The 18255-nt window shown below is 48.7% G+C and overlaps 1 protein-coding gene across 1 annotated transcript in view; it reads left to right on the top strand.

Moving 5' to 3' along the window:
- The window catches only part of Muc4 (mucin 4, cell surface associated), a 57548-nt gene that overhangs the window by 35007 nt on the left and 4286 nt on the right, over window positions 1-18255 (top strand). The window contains exons 8-25 of the mRNA XM_042670275.1: window positions 69-202; window positions 1545-1709; window positions 2403-2558; window positions 3886-4016; window positions 6213-6301; window positions 8564-8740; window positions 8894-9019; window positions 9817-9936; window positions 10254-10462; window positions 10982-11072; window positions 11512-11679; window positions 12087-12188; window positions 12546-12773; window positions 13688-13825; window positions 15129-15310; window positions 16498-16657; window positions 17486-17665; window positions 18029-18102. Of these exons, the coding sequence (XP_042526209.1) occupies window positions 69-202; window positions 1545-1709; window positions 2403-2558; window positions 3886-4016; window positions 6213-6301; window positions 8564-8740; window positions 8894-9019; window positions 9817-9936; window positions 10254-10462; window positions 10982-11072; window positions 11512-11679; window positions 12087-12188; window positions 12546-12773; window positions 13688-13825; window positions 15129-15310; window positions 16498-16657; window positions 17486-17665; window positions 18029-18102 (2630 nt within the window). The remainder of the gene's footprint in view (window positions 1-68; window positions 203-1544; window positions 1710-2402; window positions 2559-3885; window positions 4017-6212; window positions 6302-8563; window positions 8741-8893; window positions 9020-9816; window positions 9937-10253; window positions 10463-10981; window positions 11073-11511; window positions 11680-12086; window positions 12189-12545; window positions 12774-13687; window positions 13826-15128; window positions 15311-16497; window positions 16658-17485; window positions 17666-18028; window positions 18103-18255) is intronic.

The raw sequence follows: 18255 nt of genomic DNA, 5'->3' as shown, positions 1-18255 counted from the left end.
AGGACTTCTGAGCCTGAAAGAAGGTCAAGGCACACAGAGACTTGATACTCTTCTTTGCACTGGCCCAGGAATTTCTCTCTTCCCCTATGGATCAAGCGCTGGAGACCTGCCATTGTTTGTCAGAGGTGTGGACATTACCTCCAGGCTCTTCAAGCTCCAGATTGGCTTCCCATTTGGTTCCTCCCTGCGGGATTCCTTCTATGTGAGTCTTGAACTGTCCCCAAGTGGCAGGGCCTGGGTTCTTTAGCCCTGCTTTCCTGTCTAGCTTTGAGATAGCCCTCTAACAAAGATGGAAGCAATTTTCATTAACCATCACCTTTACCTTTGCAGACATTAAAAAAAATTAAACTTAGGACCTTGTATGCTAGGCAGGTGTTCTACTACTTGAACCATACCTCCAGTCCCTTCTTACATTGGTTATTTTTCAGGCAGAGCCTCCTTTTATACTGGTGCTATCCTGGGCCCACTTGTGCTTCTTCTCAGCCATTGTGCTTTCTGGTAGCCAGAAATAACAGGCACACAACACAGCACCAAGATATTTGCTAAGATGGAGTCTCTTGGACTTTTATGGCCAGGCTAGTCTGTGATTCCTCCAATCTCAGCCTCCCAAGTAGCTAGGAGTAGACTTGTGCCACTGTGCCTGGCTACAGCCTTCTTTAATGTTAGGGCTCTATTTAAGAAAAAGAGAGGGGGCTGGGAAGGTGGCTCAGTGGTAGAGTGCTTGCCTTGCATGCCTGAGGCCCTGGGTTCGATTCCTCAGCACCACATAAGCAAAAAGAAAAAAGCCAGAAGTGGTGCTGTGGCTCAAGTAGTAGAGTGCTAGCCTTGGGCTGAAGAGCTAAGGGGCAGCAGCGCCCAGGCCCAGAGTTCAGGCCCCACGACCAAACCCCCCCCCCCCCCAAAAAAAAAAAAGAAAAAGAGAAAACAAGATTAAATTTCCTACTCTGTGTGGACAAAAATGTCCTCACCCCAGTGAAAAGAAATCAGCGCTCAGTATCGCACCTGTTTTCATGGAGCTTTGTTCTGGCTAAGAAGATTACTTGGGAAATCTGACTGGTTTGTGCTCTTCCAATTTTTCTGTGGTTACTTTCTGATTCTCTGGTCCATATGTCCAAGAGTGGACTTGGAATGGGAAACCAGTCTTTGTTGTGCTCAGGGAAGGGACTCAGGACACACAATGAGAGGACAACACAGTGAAGATATGAGGCTATAAATTCCTTTAGTTCCCCTCCTCCCGCCCCTTCCCCCCCACAGGTGTTCCAAGCTTTAGAATGGGGAAGGGCAAGGTTATGATCAGAGCTTTGCCACTAAGGCAGGATACCACTATCACCTGTGGACAGGTGTGAGGAATGCTGAGGGGGGAAGAAAGCAGGGTTGCTAGGTAAAGCGCTTTCCCTTAGGGAGGGCAGAAAAGCAGATGAGGCATTTCTAAGCTTCTTCTCAGAGGAGCCCACAGGGGGAGCACTTTTGAAGAATAGGTTCTATGCGAGAACTTTTAATCGCCTTCTTCCTCCTTGAATGCTAAACCAGAACCTTACACTCAGTTCACAGATAATGGCCAGATCATTTTCCCAGAGTCAGACTACCATATCTTCTCCTACCCCAATCCACCGTCACGAGGCTTCACGAGATGGGACACTGTAGCCATGGTGGCTCCATTCTGGGATGATGCTGATTTTTCCAACCACAGAGGGACCATATTTTACCAGGTGGGTGTTTACATTGGAGATGTTATCATTACAGCATAGACTCATGTGAGCAGGGACTGAGGCTTAAATATGGGGAAGGGAGAGAATCAAAGAGACTCAAAAATACCTCAACCCAACTGTATGAAGACCTGCAGGTGAAAAAGATGGGTGTGGTAATTCAGTGCTTGATTTAAAAATGAGGTTATACAGGATCTATCCTAATTCAGACTTCTGAATTAGATAGATTTAGAACACTTTGGTGCTCCTGGATTGAATGGGATGATTCCAGCCAATGCAGCAAATGTGGTTTGAGTCCTTACCATGGACAAGGCACTATAGAGTCTCCAACAATGGAGAACCAGCTGCCAGTCCCCAACTGTGTTGCAAGTCAGACATGGGAAGGTAAATAGATACATGTGGTCACACTATCTTTAGTCAGTTTGAGCTAAGAGATGCAACAGTTAAGTCCAGAGAACTGGGAATTCTGGGCTGGGACCCTCTAGTCCACAGAATGTAGGCTTCCTTGTAGCTCAAATTTTAACTGATCTTAAATGAGAAGAGCTCATTGGAAAGGCTCAGGCCTGAGACAGGGAGGGACAGGTGGCATGATACACTAATATGAACAGGATTCTTAAGCAGAAAGTGGGAGGGGGCGGGGCTCCCAGGGGTGTTGAATGAGTCCTACCTTGCTTTTATCTGTCTTCTGTTTCCTAGGAATATGAGACACTCTATGGTGAATATAACTCACTCGTTAGGCAGGTGGACACTTGGATTAAACAGTTCACAGATTCCTGGGACTACAATGCCAAGTGGACCCTAAAGATTACATGGGTCAAAGTACCTGCCTATCCTGCCCAGTGGACCATTGGGGTGAGTGGACCATGGATAGAGCCCAGTGAGTTATCTAGGGGTTAGACATCCTAGAATTCTAGATAAGAGCTTGTCTCCTGAATCCCTTCTGTCTTGAGGAAAGATTGCTAATCAGAGCAACACCATCCTACCCTTACCTCCACCCCAGCATTACCATTCGAACATGGTGCCAGGCCTGCCTCACAAACATAAACTCACAGCAGCTCAGACACATAGGAAATGGCTTCCCCCCCCAAAAAAAAATGTCTGGATATTGGTAATTTCATATGAGTTATATTAGTCAGATTTTATTGCTGTAACAAAACACCAGACACAGGCCACTTACGAGTTTTATTTAGTTCACAGTTCTGTAGGCCAAAAGTCCAAACAGCATGGTGCGGACTCTCAGTCTGCATTGCCTCATGGGAGTGTGTGCAGTAATTACATATTGAACCAGGAACAGGGAGGATGTCTGGGGCCAGGCTTGCTTCTTCTATAATAATTGTACTGGGAGAACACAAAGAGTTACTCAATTGTCTGCCGGCTCCAATGACCTAAAGACATCTCACTAGGCTCCACCTCTTAAAGGTTCCATCACTTCTTAATACCACCATGTGGAAAATCAAGCCTCCAAACAAATAAACCTCCAAACAAGGAAGAGTGACACAATGAAATTATAGCTGAGCTATAGCATGGCTCAACCTCCTACTTTTATGCACATTTTAGAGGTGAGGAAAGCAGTGGTTAGCAAAGATTACAATTTTCTGTTATTCAGCTAGCAAATGACAAAGCGAGCTCCCCCCAACTCTACCCTTAAACACAGTATCACCTGAGGGGAATGGGGTGCCACACAATCTCCGTAATTCTTTCTAAGTACCTCCAGCCCTTAAAGCACCAAATTCTTATGTAAAGTCACTTGTTCAATCTCTCAGCAAATAAATAACTTACTTTGGACAAGGCCTGTGCCTCCAAAGGGCCCCAGTCTCACCTCCAGTGGGTCTTCCAGGGGACATTTGAATCTCCAAGATAACCCAGGAAGCTACCAGCCCTGGTGTCTTGCCTACTCGCTCAGGCTCCTGTAGCTTTCTCTTATAAACTCTCCTAACTGGGATGTAGCCCAGAGCCTTTCATCTCCTCTCTGTGGAACCAGAGTCACAAAGAAGGCAAATACACCATGGTAAATGCTTTCACACCACATGGATGCTCAAACCATCTGAACATTTTCCTGTGTTTTTAATCCACGTGATGTGTGTGTCAGGCCAGGGGTGTGGGCTAGGTATGGGACACCAGGGAGGAGAACCCAGGCTTCTCATAGGCATCATTATCTTTGTCTCCCATCAATCCCCAGACCAACACCTACCAGGCCATCCTCACCACAGATGGCAGCAGGTCCTATGCCCTGTTTCTCTACCAGAGAGGTGGGATGCAATGGCACGTGACCCAGCGCCCGCACAGCTCGGTTGTCATGGGGTTTTCCAGGTAGGACAGGGGCGCCAGAGAACGGGGAGGGAGGTCATAGAATACAAGTGGCTACACTTACTCCCATCCTGGGATCAAGGCATATATGCCTTGTGATGAGATGACTCACACTGACCCCAGTTCCCACAGAGCCTCTCGCCTTGCTGTTTCCAATGGAAAGATCCCATCTATCCTGCCATCTTTCCTGTCCCAATCCCTAGGCACTGTAGTAATTCAACCTCAACTTCCCTCATTTCCATTGACATTAGTTGACTCCTTTTGGTATCTCAAACACCAGAATAATAACAGCCAACTTTATTATGCTAAATACTTTATCTACATCATCTCATTGCTTATCATAAATACCCAAGAGGTAGATATTATTTTTATGAGCCTCATTCTGCAGATAAGAAACTCTAGGGAGGCTGGGAAGGGATGGGAAGGGGAAACAAAGGAGGAGGCCACAATGCTTGGTAAGAAATGTACTCATTATCTTGCCCATGTAATTGTAACCCCTCTGTACAGTATTTTCACAATAAAAAAATAATTAAATAAATTTAAAAAAAGAAACTCTAGCGGTAAATACATAATTTGTTCCAACTCAGAGTTAGGAAATGATGAAGAGGGCAAGGATTTGAACTCAGACATTTGAGGCTGAAATCTGCCTTCTTGATTCCTGAGAATTAGCCATCTACCCAGGGACACCCTGTAGCATAGATATGGGAAGGCAGAAGGAAGGGGCTGCAGATGGTGTCTAGAGGGTTCCCACAGGCTTCAGTCTCTGAGACAACTGTTCCCAACCAAATGTGTCATGTATGGTAATCAGTGTATGAAGGTCATTTGTTACTGCTAATTGCTGCAAATGGTTTTCTCTCATGGTAGTATGTGTTCAGGTTGCCCTATAATTACATTACTTGCTTTTTGATGTGCTGTGGAATTGCCTAGGTAGCTAGAAATTTCACATCAGCAGGTTGCTGGTAGCTCACACTGTAATCTGGCTACTCAGAAGGCTGAAATCTGAGGATCGCAGTTCTAAGTCAGCCCAAGCAGAAAAGTCCCTATAAGACTCATATCTCCAATTAACCACTCAAAAACTGGAAGTAGAGCTGTTACTCAAAGTGACAGAGTGCTAGCCATGAGTGAAAGAGCTCAGGAATAGTGCCCAGGGCCAGCATTCAAGTCCTACAACTGACAAAAAAAATTCACATCAACCTGAGAACACCTAACACAAGTGTCATTCATCTGTGTGTAAATAGCCTGTGTTACAAAGGAGCAAAACTCAGGAGGTGCTGTCCTGTGACACTCACTCACAGAGAGTCCAGTTGCACCCCCACCCCCACCCAGGGCTACTGCTGCAGGCTCTCTTCCATCCTGGACCCACAGTGAGGAAGGTATACGTGGTAGCTCCTTCATATAGGTCCCTGCTTGGTTCTGAGGGATTCACAGATGTTACTGCATTAAATCCTCACATCTCTCAGGTAGAAGCTACTTTAATCTCTTTCAGATATGAGAACCAAGAATAAGGGAGGTAAAATAACTTGCCCCAGCTGGCCACCGAGTAAATGTTGCAATGTGTAGTTGAATCCAAGACTGCCTAATTCTATAAGAGCTATAGAATTCTATAGCTCTGAGTCATTGCAACATTCTGTCTTCTACAGTGTCCCTCTCCTTTCCTAGTTAAGAGAAACAGGAAGGAGGCCTGAACTCTGTTGTTTTATACATACTTATCCCATCCATGACCAAGGAGTCTGCCAGTTTCTTGCGATCATCAATAATAAAACAAGGCAGAGCCTTTTTTTTTTTTTTGTCAGTTGGGGGGCTTGAACCCTGGGCCTGGGCACTGTCCCTCAGCTCTTTAGCCAAAGGCTAGTGCTCTACCACTTGAGCCACAGTGCCATTTCTGCTTTTTTCTGTTTATGTGGTGCTGAGGAATCAAACCCAGGTCCTCATGCATATGAGGCAAGCGCTCTACCACTGAGCCACCTTCCTAGCCCCAAGGCAGGGGCTTTCTACCCTTGCCCCTTGTTCCCTCTCCTCTCATCCTTAGTCCTGGGACCAGGCTGGACGCCCAACTGACCCATTGAGTAGCAGGCTGCCCCCACTGACTGCAGACTAGCTGGGCTGAATGCTAGCGGCCTGACAAGCTGAATGAGTTACTTCCAGCTAAGAGCCTGTGTGTGACACAGAGAAGTCTAAATGTCTTCCCTTTGCCTGCAGTGGAGATGGGTATTTTGAAAACAGCCCATTGATGTCCCAGCCTGTGTGGAAGAAGTACCGTCCAGACCAATTCCTGGATCCCAAATTAGGTAAAAAAAAAAAATGAATGTCATCTGTCACACGTGCACTGCCTCTCCGTATGTCACGACAGTCCTCACAGACAGCCCCCTAACCTCTCCACCACCCTGAAGGGCATCCTGCATGGGCTGACCACCTACAGGTACTCTCCAGACCTAGACTGGCTTGGGAAGCAACTAGTACCTCTCATAGCCATAACCACAGCACAGCCTCCTCAATCACAGGAGCCGAACACAGGAGGTCTGTCGCTTGGGGCCTCTGGAATAATGGAGGCGGAGGTAGGATTGGGCAGTCAGGACAAGGGATGCGATTGTCCTGAAAGCTGGAATGAGAGCCCAGACGATTCTGTAGGGGAATGTACTGAAAAAGAGCTCCTGAAGTCTAACATTCATTTGGTCAAGGCTTATGGAACATCTACTCTAGATGTTCCACAAAAGCAAAGAAAAAGGAAAAAGACCAACTAAATTTTCTCTCACACAGCTTTCATTGTGGCAAAGCTAACAAGCACCTTTCCCACCCAGAGGCGATGCACAGTGCCTTTTCCACATCTCACTGCAATATTACAGACTCTAAAAGGAAAGAAATTAATTTCCAAAATATGATGGAGCAAAGAATGTGTTGGATTGTTATCTGCCATGTAAACCAGATTCTATTTGTTTGGGAATAGACTTTTAAAAATCAGAAACATAGGCTAAGATCAGTTACAGCAGATGCTATCTTGGGCAGGGAGTTTGTAAAGCCGAATTCAGAAATCCTTACCCAAAAGACCACCAGAGACCATCACCAATGTAAAAGCAAAGGAGTCTTAATTGCAAGCTCGAGCTTGGTTCCCCCCCACCCCATATACATGGCAGCAGCCCATGACGCTGAGAGGCCCCGAGCCCAGGGTTACAGCACTTTTTATACATTTTTTAGGGAAGGCAGAGGCTTTGCACACATCATAACTTCTTGTAACAAATGACTACAAACTGCAGGAAAATTATAAAACAACTCTATAGTATGATTGGCGCACTACAAAGCGGGAAAGGACCAGAAACAAGTTGTTGGTTAGATCAAGGGGGTGACATACTTTAAACTGGTTGGCTTGCACCACAGGGGAGTCTCAAGAGGATAGGTGCTAAACTGCAGGTTATCTGGTTTAGATCATGGTCACCAGACCCCAAGAGGGGCTGTTCTGGAATTGCAGATACCTTGACATACTATCTTGAGAAAACACCATCTGTGGTTCCGAGAATTGTTTGTGCAAGGCTTGCTGTCCTAAATCCTAGCATTGGGGCTGAAGTGGGTCAAGGGTTAAGTTGCAGAACTGAGATGGGGGGCGGTCTTAAGTGAAATGGAGTTGCTTAGGTTCCTCAAGTTGACCTGTTACTACCAGGCCTTGCTATTAAAATGCATCTGCTTGTAACCTAGATGCACTGTATGATTGTGTGTGTGTGTGTGTGTGTGTGTGTGTGTGTATGCACACACGCACGTGCATTAGGGAAGAATATTTGACTCTGCTTCTCCTTATTGTCTGCAGTCATGGAGGAGGTATCTAGACAGATTAATGCAAATAATTATTCGTCTCAAAAACTGAACAAATTTTGGTCATAACGATTGTTTCTTTGAAAAAAAATGTGTTTTTAAAAAATATTCTACCATACCATGTCCCTCTGGACACTCTTTTCATCCTGCTTCTGGGTAGTAACTTCCAATAAATTAAAGGTCTAAAATGTATACCTCCTTCAAGGTTTCTTCCAGTAACTTCTCCCTGGCAAAGATGGCATCTAGGCCCAGAGGAGGCTCCCTCACCCTCTTGGGGTTGGAGCAAGCCCCCCTACCTTCACATGCCAACTCCTCTGTGGCCCCTAGCTGGCCCCTGGACTGAGTCAGAGTTGGTTGGCCACTGAAGCGTCTGTGCTGAGGGAGAGAGAAGGTGAAGCATGCAGGTTGTGTACCTGATTGCGTGACTTGATACTTGGTATGTCCCTAAGATTTAGGGTGCATGAGAAGGAATGATTTAGAGGAATTTGAAGTTACTGAAGCTTCGAGGGAGAACACAGGAGGGGAAGCCAGGGGAAGCCCTGAGGTGGATTGAGGAGAGGTCTCCCTATGCCACAGCTGTCCCAGAGCATGGTTTTGTAATCCAAGATTTGAAGATTCACCGGGCCCCCCTCCTAGGAAAAGCTACTCAGAGGCAGGGAGTGGCCTAGGGGGTGCAGCCTTAAGACTAAAGCTGAGGCAGAATGTGTGGCCCTAACCCTGGAGTAACTCTGCTTCTCTTGCTTCTCCAGGTCTCCAGGGGCTGCAGGTTTACAGGCTCCACAGGGAAGAAAGGCCCAACTTCCGGCTCAAGTGCCTGATGTGGTTACATCAGCCTCAGAGGCCCAGCTGTGGCTGGAGTCGCATCTCCTGCCCTTGCTCCTGGCAGCAGGGACAGTGGGACTTACGATTCCAGCCCATCCGCACAGGTGACATCTCCTTCTGATTGCTCCCAAGTCTACCCGCCATCCCTTTGGCTCATACATGTTCTGCCTTGGCTTTTCCTAGAAACACCCCCATGCCCCTCCCCCACCCTACCACAGGCTCTGCAGCCTGGGCCTGAGGACATTTTCCCTTTGCAGGTTGGTGGGACTCCAACAGCAGGAAGCTATGTAGTTTCTCCTCTTGGCGAGGGGGTGTGTGCTGCAGCTATGGGCCCTGGGGAGAGTTCCGAGAAGGCTGGAGCCTGCAGAGTCATTGGCACTTTGGTAGGTGTCCACAAGGACTTTCCTCTACCTGCCCTTGAGCCCACGGCTCTTCCAAGCCAAGCCTGGGATTCTCTGCTTCCCATCCCCATTCCTTCCCCATTCCTTCCCAGCTCCTTCCCTCTTGCCCTAATTCCATGATTCTGGGAAAACAGGAAGCTTCCATCAGCTGCCACCTGATGTTCCATCAACTTATGACTGGAGCCTGGAGTGGGGACATCTTTTCAGGCAAGGGGAGAGCATCCAATCTGACCACGCCTCTCAGGGCCTACACCGGCAGGCTACCTGGGGAGAAGAGTTAGAGCCAGCTCCCCACAGAGGTTCACAGGGGTGTATGAAGCAGCTTGCATCTAACCATCCACCACCTGCTCCAGATGTGACCTGTACTGTGGCTGATTCCAAAGTCATACTTTTAGCTGGGTACCAGTGGTTCACACCTATAATTCTAGATACTCAGGAAGCTGAGATCTGAGGTTCATGGTTCAAAGCTAGCCTAGGCCTGAAAGTTAGAAATGGAGGTGTGACTCAACTGGTTGAGCTCCAGCCTTGAGTCAAAAAGCTGAGGGACAGCCCCCAGACTCCAGGTTCTAAGCCTGAGTACCAGCATACGTGAATGCACACACACACACACACACACACACACACACACACACACACACACACACACACACACACACACACACACACACACAGAGTCATGCCTTTGCCTACCAATGCCATCTTGCCCTACCAAACCTAAACCTTCCTGCTAGTTTTCCAGAACTTCTGCCCCTTGCCTCAACTCCTGCTTCTCTCCATAGACCAGGAGCTGGAGCCACAGAACTGGTGCTGCCGCTGGAATGACAAGCCTTTCCTCTGTGACCTGTACTGGCAAAGGCAACCCCGCATCAGCTGTGCTGGGTACAGACCTCCACGACCCGGTGAGTGCCAGGGCCAAGGCTAAGCATCAGGGGAAGGAGCCTCTTGACCTCTTGTGGGACATGGAATCTGCACTGGCAGAAGGCCAGCTTCCTGGGGCAGCTCTGTGGCCACAGGGGAGTGGGGACAATTCTAGGGTGAGACTGATGGCACTGGAGAATAGATAAAAAGGGGAACCCGAGCATGAAAGGCTTTCTAGTAGGTTCTATATCCCATGAATATGTGCCCAGGCTTGGCCTGCTAGGGCAGGTGCCCTGCCAGGTGGGTAATATTGAGTCTCTGGCCCTGCTTTGCTAATGCATTACCTCCTTTTCTTCAGCCTGGACATTTGGGGATCCCCACATCGTCACCTTCGATGATGCCAGTTACACCTTCAATGGGCTGGGGGACTTCCTGCTGGCCCGGGCCTCAGATGAAAACTCCTCCTTCCTGCTGCAGGGCCGCACTGCCCAGACCCCCGCAGCCAATGCCACCAACTTCATTGCCTTTGCTGCTCAGTACAACTCCAGCACTGTGGGCCCCATCACGGTGAGGATGGGGAGTGCTCAGGACACCCCTGTATCCCGCCCCGCTCAGCTCCTTGAGACCTTCAGCTGGACAGTGAGGCCCTGGAGGGGCAAGCGAACAAAGAAAGGGGGAAAGGGGCAGAAGGAGGGCACAAACCTATCAAAAAAGCCATCTGAGTGAACCCTGAAATCCTGGAACCAGAAATTAGGATTCTAGCTCCACCTTTTTCAGCTGCTTGACTTGGAGGAAACTTCTGCACCTCTAGTGTTTCTATTGCCTTTTAGTAAAGTGAAGATAATATCTCTGCCCCACAGGGCTGTAGTAAGATTTAAATGAGATGATCTGAGTTATGCCTAGCACAGAGCCTGGTTCATACTGAGTGTTCCACAGATGTCACAGACAACCCCACTGCTACTCTCTCCATTACTTTCTTCTTCCTCCAACCCTGGGTTCCAGCTTAGATTTGTTCTCTGGAGCTTTACTTCTAGGCCTCTGCTCAACCTGCCAGTCAGGCTGAGTCCTCTGCCAATTCCTTTCCAGGTTCAATGGCTCCTTGAATTCAATAACACAATCCGTGTTCTACATAATTACCATAATGTGACATTTGACACCAACCACGTAGATGCAGAAGGTAGGCCAGAGGGAACTGTCAGCCGTTGCCCCCTGTGTCTCTAGCTTGGGATTTAATAGGGTATTTACTATCTGGAAGTAGGGCATAGTAGTGGTAGCATCAGGCAGAATAGATGGAACAGTCAGGACCCCTACTAGCCCTGCAGAGGCTGTGGCTGAACAGATTCTGCACCCAAGCCCAGGGTATTGGACCTTCTGTCTTCCATTCTCTCCTTTCCTGCAGGCTGTCATCAACTCTCTGGTTAGCCCTTGTCTTCATTCTCCAGGACATAGGCCTTGAGGGTGGCCTAAGTGGTCTGGGGCCACTAAACAAAGTACCCTGGGACGTCCCAACATAGCCCTCTGTCTCTTCTCTGTGTCACGGGCTTTTACCACTCTCTAAGTCACGGTTCGCAGCATGCTCGTGTTAGTGGGCTCTTGGCTTCCTCCTTGTCCTCTAGGCCTGCAGATATTCAACACCACTGGTCTCCTGTTGACCCGGAATGGCTCCCAGATTTCAGCCAGCTTTGATGGGACAGTGACCATCACAGTGATCGCTCTCTCCAACATCCTCCATGCCTCCTCCAACCTTCCAGAGGAGTACCAAAACCGCACAGAGGGTCTCCTGGGTAAGAAGGAGGTGCTGGCACCCCAGATAGGGGCAGATGGCCTTCCTGTGAGCTATGGGCCCGCCTGCCCCGTTCTGTTTCTCAGCCCTTCTAGGGCATATAGCTAGCCAGGGATGGGAAGGGGATACTACCATCATCCTGCAGCTCACTTCCTGTCCTTCTCTGGCTTTGGGAAGGAGAGGGCCACAGCCACTCTTCCCCTACCTCTATCCCCCACATCTGTGTTCTTTTCTCCTGGTCTTCCACCATCTCCCTCCAATCTCCCTCCATTTCCTCAATCATTACCTTTTCTCCTTTCTCTGAAGTACAGTGCCCCTTCTCCTGGGGGCCCAAACCTGACGGGTCAGATGTTCCCTAGGAAAGGGGAGAGCCACCTTCTGGGGTGGCTGACCTCCTTTGTCCCTCAGGGGTCTGGAACAACAATCCGGAAGATGACTTCAGGATGCCCAATGGCTCCACCATCCCTAGAAACAGCTCTGAGGAGATGCTTTATCACTATGGAATGACCTGTGAGTCCCGGGAACCCCTCAGCAGAGCTGATGATGGGGCAGGCCAGAATAAGGGGATCCTGTATGTGGTCTCCCCAGGCTTCTATCAAAATAAAGGTCTGAGGAGTTGGCCACCACCCCAGATTTGTGCCCCCCAGTGCCATCCCACTTGCTTGTCTCCATTGGGGAGGGACTGGGCAGGTAGTACTCACTGAAGCAGTAATTTCCTGACTCAGAAGCTGCAAGCCACTCTGTTCCCATGTCCCCTCCCACAGTGTGCATGCAGGAATGGACTCAGCCAGAATAAGTCTGGAATCCCAGCCCTGTTACCCCCCCTCCCCCCCCCCCCCCACACTAAGCCCGTATCCTATGTTATAGGGCAAATCAATGGAACAGGCCTCCTCGGGAACAGGACTGGTTCTCTGCCTTCCAATTTCACCCCTGTATTTTTGTCCCAACTAACAATGAGAAACAATAATTCTTTGGTCGCTGAGTGTAATGAAGATGAACAATGCACCTATGATTTCCTGGTCACGGGAAACATAGACATCGGACGTCACACCAGGATGACCTCTGAAAAATACCAGCGGATGAACACCAGCCTCAGTAAGTGCTGTGAGACCCAGGGAAAGGTTTGCCAAGCTGGGGAGCAGATGCAAGCCACCCCTCCATCATTTTATGCCTTTAGGGCATCATACAGCTCTGATCAAAATGCACCTAAGACTCCCTGTGGTGCCCGACACAGCCCTATTCAGTCTGTGTCCTTCGTCTCTCAGGACTCTTTCCCCAGAGCTCACCAACTCCTCTCCCTCTACTCCTACCCCACTGGGCTCTCTTAACTCTGGGTCTTAGCACAGGCTTCTTCTACTTTGAAAGTCCTTTCCTTGGACAGTCATAGACTGTTCTTCACCTCTTTACCCATCTCCTTCTCGGTGATACCCCTCAGCTCTGCTGTGTAAAATTCCATCTTCAGCCATGCCTCCCGCTTGCCTTTTCCTTATTATGGACAACTACTAAACATATTTTATAATTTTCATGTGTCATATTTTCTTCACATATCCACTGTTATATCCTACAATGATGTCATCCAGCTATTAGGTGCTCAATAAAAACAGTTGTTAGCTGACTGGCTTAGTGGATGAATGAACAATGGAATAAAAATAGCAAGGCTCCAGGAAACAGACTGTTGAGAGATTTGCCCCCCTCTCTATTTGCAGACAAATGCAATGGCTGTCTAGCTATTCTCTTGTGGCTTGGGGCTCTTCTCTAAAAATAGAAAGACCTAATGATCTGAACAGCCCTGTTTTCTGGGTCACTTTGCCCCAGATAGGAAAGAATGTGAAATGAGCCCTGTTTGGGGAAAAGAAAGAGAGACTAAAGGTTTGGGCAGATGGGCAGAGTAAGTCCAACCTGCTCTGAGAGGTGGCTCAGATATGGAAAGGCCTCCCAAGACACTGGGGCAGGAGAGGAGGGAAAGACTAAGCCAGAGTGCCCTGCCTCAGCTCCAGTCTGTGTTGCAGATCAGAACCCACCCTCAATCAGCGGCCCCAGTGTGATTGAAGCCTACAAGGGAAAACCCATAAAGATTCAATTCTCCAGTAACTCTGAGAACATCACATTCACCCTCAGAGACCATTGTAATGACTCTAAGCTCTTTGGTAAGACCCTTTGGCTGTGTGGGGAGTGGGGAAGTACAGCATAAGGTCAAACTGCTATTCCTGTGTGTGTGTGTGTGTGTGTGTATGTGTGTGTGTGTGCGTGCACACGTGCATGCCTATGCATGCCAACATTGAAAGCCTCTTGTTCAATTTTCTTGCTCATGGCTAGTGCTCTACCACTTGAACCACACCTATAATTCAGCATTTTGCTGGTTAACTGAAAATGGAGTCTCATAGATGTTTCTGTCTGGGCTGGCTTTGAGCTGCAATCCTCCAGGTTTCAACCTCTTAGCCCCTAACTCTATTTTGCATCTATTTGCCATGCAGTGAAGCTGAATTACTTTTCATTTAGTAGCCAGATCTATTTTCTCTTCTCCTCTCCTTTCTCTTTCTTTCTTTTTTGATTGTCTTATATTAGTTATACAGGAGGTGGATTTCATTGTTTCCTATGTTTATGTTGTATTCTGATCAATTTTTACCCCCTCTATTGTACTCCTTGCCGGAGACTGTTTTTCACTAGGCCAAATTTCTCAGGGACCGTGTTCTGAATTGTAATCCCCTCACACCCTCATTGCCTTTCTCTGAGCATAAGGAAGGCCTGCTCTGCCTGCATCCCGTTTTGCTCCTCAAGGCACCTAGCCCAGTGCCTAGTGCATCCCACACTTCATTGACACTACTGAAAAGCCATGCTCTGGAATTCATTCTTGTTTACTCACTACTGTACACTCCTTCCATCCTGCTCTTTTGTGGAGTCTTTCTTATTTTGATTGGGGAAAAAGAGACAAATTTGATTAAATGACATTAAACAGTGTAGTCTGCTAGCTGGATAAAGGTCAGGGGTAGCTGGGCAAAGTACATGAAAGGGGTGATAAAAAGTCAGGATAAGATGGGGGTGGGGGTGGGGGGAGGAGTGTTCAGGGCTGAGGCCAGTTTAGCCTGTGGTTTCAGGAAGCACCCAGAGGATTCTGGTTCTCATCTTTCAACCCCAGAACACCCATCCTGGGTTCAGGATTCAGGCAGGGTTGTCTTTTGGGGGGAGGTCTTTCTAGGAGCAATAGTCTTTTGCTTTGTAAATTTCCCCGTACAGTCAGTAAATTAGGGTGATGTAACTTCCTCCAGTTTGAACATAGTCAAGATCACCCCAAGTAACAGCATAGTTCATTCAGTCTGTTTATAGTTGAGGGGTATGTGTGAGAGGGATGGGAGGAAACGGCCTTAGCCATCAAGGTGTAAGATGCCAGCATACAGGGGACTACAGAGCAAAAGTCTCCCAGCCCTCAACAATCTCATCTTCCCTGGGCAGAGAATGGAACTTTTCTGTGGAAACCAACATCCCTGGGACCGTGCACGCTGGATATTCTAGCAAGAGACAGCAGGACTGGTTTGTCATCTGCACTCCAGCCCAAGGCTATGGTCTGCTTCTGCAAGGCAAAGAGGCAGTGCTTGTTCAATCAGACCAAGTGGGTGGGCAATTCCTCTCTTGAGGTGAGTGTTGGGATGGCATAAGAAGGAGATTTCCGGACTGGGGAGGTGGCTCAGTGGTAGAGCGCTTGTCTTGCATGCCTGAGGCCCTGGGTTCGATTCCTCAGCACCACATAAGCAAAAAGAAAAAAGCCGGAAGTGGCGCTGTGGCTCAAGTGGTAAGAGCTGAGGGACAGCGCCCAGGCCCAGAGTTCAGGCCCCACGACCGGACGCGCCCCCCCACTCCCCACACACACACAAAAAAAAGAAGGAGATTTCCATGATGCAGGAAAGGAAGTGCATATGGAAGGGAGGTTGCAACTCAGTCTCCCCTGGGTAAGAGGAGGTGGGTGGATCCATGATGAATGAGTATAGCCGGTACCAATCTCAGGCAAGTTCATGTGTGAAGAGATAGGACTCTGTGACTTTTTCTTTCTTTCTTTCTTTTTCTTTCTTTTGCTTTTTTTCTCTCTCTCTCTCTTTCTTTTTGTGCCAGTACTCAGGCTCGAATGCAGGGTCTGGATATTGTCTCTTAGGTTCTTTGCTTAAGAAGTTATAGCTACCATTGAGCCACACCCCTACTTCTGGCTTTTTTGGCAGTTAATTGGAGCTAAGAGTCTCACAGATTTTCCTGCCTGGGGCTGTCTTCTGACTGAGATCCTCAGATCTCAGCATTCTGAGTAGCTAGAATTATAGACATGAGCCACCAGCATCTGGTTTCAAGTGAATATTTATGTCTCACCTCCCATTTGGTCAGACTGTTAGACTTTAATTTCAGCCTCCTTGCAGTTTGCTTCCTCAGAGTCATTGAGGTGTCGGGTGGGAGGTCTCCCTATGCCCCCGGGGCATGAAGTCTATGGGGCCTCCAGTAGTTACACCCCGCTTTCCTCCAGGCTCTGGGAGACATCCATGCCTTACTGTGGAAGGAGATAGGACATGAGAGAAGCTTCAGGACCAAACAGGGTGGGACTCAGGGTAAAGAAAGGGCCTGGGAGACTGAGGGACAGGAGGACTGTGTGGCTTTGGAAAGGGCCTGTGGGCTTGGCCTGATCAAGCTGGTAGGTGTTCAGCACTTGCAAACAGGACTAAGACAAGGACCCAAGGCTCATGGGTTCTTGAACTGGAAGGGTGTCAGTCCAGAGACACCGGACGTCCTTAATGGTTTAGCTTTGTGGCTATCTGGTGATTAACAACTTGGGCTGCTGTTCCAGGTGGCCAGCTGTAAGTGTGATGAGGACAGCTTCGGCCTCTACTGTGAACGCACCAAGGACCCCTGTGACCAGCAATGTTTCCCAAACGTGCACTGCATTCGCGGGAAGGGCTGTGAGGCCTGCCCCCCCAACATGACTGGGGATGGGCGTCACTGTGCAGGTGAGCCAGGAGCAAAGACCAGGCAAGAGGAGGTTCCATGACCAGGTAGCATCTTCTAGACTTGAAAAACTGCCAAGGAAAACTGGGTGTCTCCTTTTTCCAGGAAGTCTTTTGCATACTTGTTCCAGGAAGTCACGGGAAGGGGGCATGGAAAGGGGGTGGAACGTGGTGCAGGGCTGAAGGAGAAGAGGCTGTCCTGGCAGAGGGCGGGGCCAGGCATAGCAGTCCAGAGGTGGTATTGGGGAAAACTCAAAAGACTAAACTAGATGGTCAGGAGGAGGCTGGGACCCTGTGGTGAGCCACCTGAGGGTCTTCAGACACAAGAACCAGAGCATCTCATAAGGTGGGATATTTGGGGAAACAGCTAAAGGAGCTCATTTTTCTTTGGGTCCTCCACCATCCCAGTCTGCTTTCTAGCTCTGAGCAGCTGCAGTGACAGTGAGATTACAGGGGGACTCCATCAACCCCCAAGGCAGCCAAGTACCATCACGAGACCACTGACTTCTGGCAAGAGCCAGAATAGGCAGAACTATAGCCTAACCTGCAGCCTTCTGAGTCCTTCCAAGGGTTTGATAAACTTGCCATTGCTGTTGCAGAAGGAAAAAAAAAAAAACCTGTCTAGCAAAATATGAGGTGGGGGAGGGAGGTTGCCTTGTAGAAAAATGTCTAGAAAAGGAAAAAGAAGATCGTTTGGGGTTCAGAGTGGCCCACAAACAGGACATAGATAGAGCAGAAACCAAGATGTCCTGTGAACAGATTCCCAGGGTCACCTCTCCCCCTGGGCTCCTCTGGCTACCTCAGTATGGCATGACTACCATTCTTCTGCAGCTCTGGAGGACCTCTTCCACTGTGTGAACCACTCCTGTCCTGTGAATTACTGCTATAATCAAGGCCACTGCTACATCTCCCAGACTCCAGACTGCCAGCCCACCTGTACCTGCCCCCCAGCCTTCACCGACACCCGATGCTTCCTGGCAGGGAACAATTTCACTCCAGCCATTTATGGAGGTACAAGAAGATACCCCTAACACCCCATCCCACACTCTGTCATCTTTGAGGAAAGTGGGATAACTGGGGTCCTGGGCCAGCACCTCAAAGTGACCAGTCAGAAACCCTGAGTTTTCTTAGCATGTAGTGAGTTGTGTGATGGCTTGTGTGAACCACAAGTCTGTGCCGTCTTCTGGGGACACACTAAAGCAGAGGCCAACGAGCTGATGGACATAAGAGTTACAGGTGCTCTGGTCATCCCAGAGGGAGCTCAGGAGTGAGAGTCAGACATGTGCCAGTGACCTTCTGACATGGCTCAATGACATCTCCAATGAGTCCCATACATTTGTGAGGTGATAATGGATCTGTTTCTTCCATCTCCAGTTCTTCCCTTAAGAGTCATCCACCTTACACTGAAAGAGGGAGAAAATGCCTCTGTTGCCGACGTCAACGCCTCGGTCAGTGCCAGTGTTGCATGCCCAGCTCCACAGGGTGGGGCTTGGATCTCATCTGGGGCAAGCAAGGGCCAGCCATCACTGTGTATCCATTTAGCCTCAGTTGTCCATCTGGCCTCATCCAGCCTCTCCCTGAATACCCCATCAGAGTCTCTG

Source organism: Dipodomys spectabilis, unplaced genomic scaffold, assembly GCF_019054845.1.
Source record: "Dipodomys spectabilis isolate Male_0828 unplaced genomic scaffold, ASM1905484v1 ptg000017l, whole genome shotgun sequence".
In the NCBI taxonomy this organism is placed as follows: Eukaryota; Metazoa; Chordata; class Mammalia; order Rodentia; family Heteromyidae; genus Dipodomys; species Dipodomys spectabilis.
This window is presented reverse-complemented; position numbering and strand designations above follow the sequence as displayed.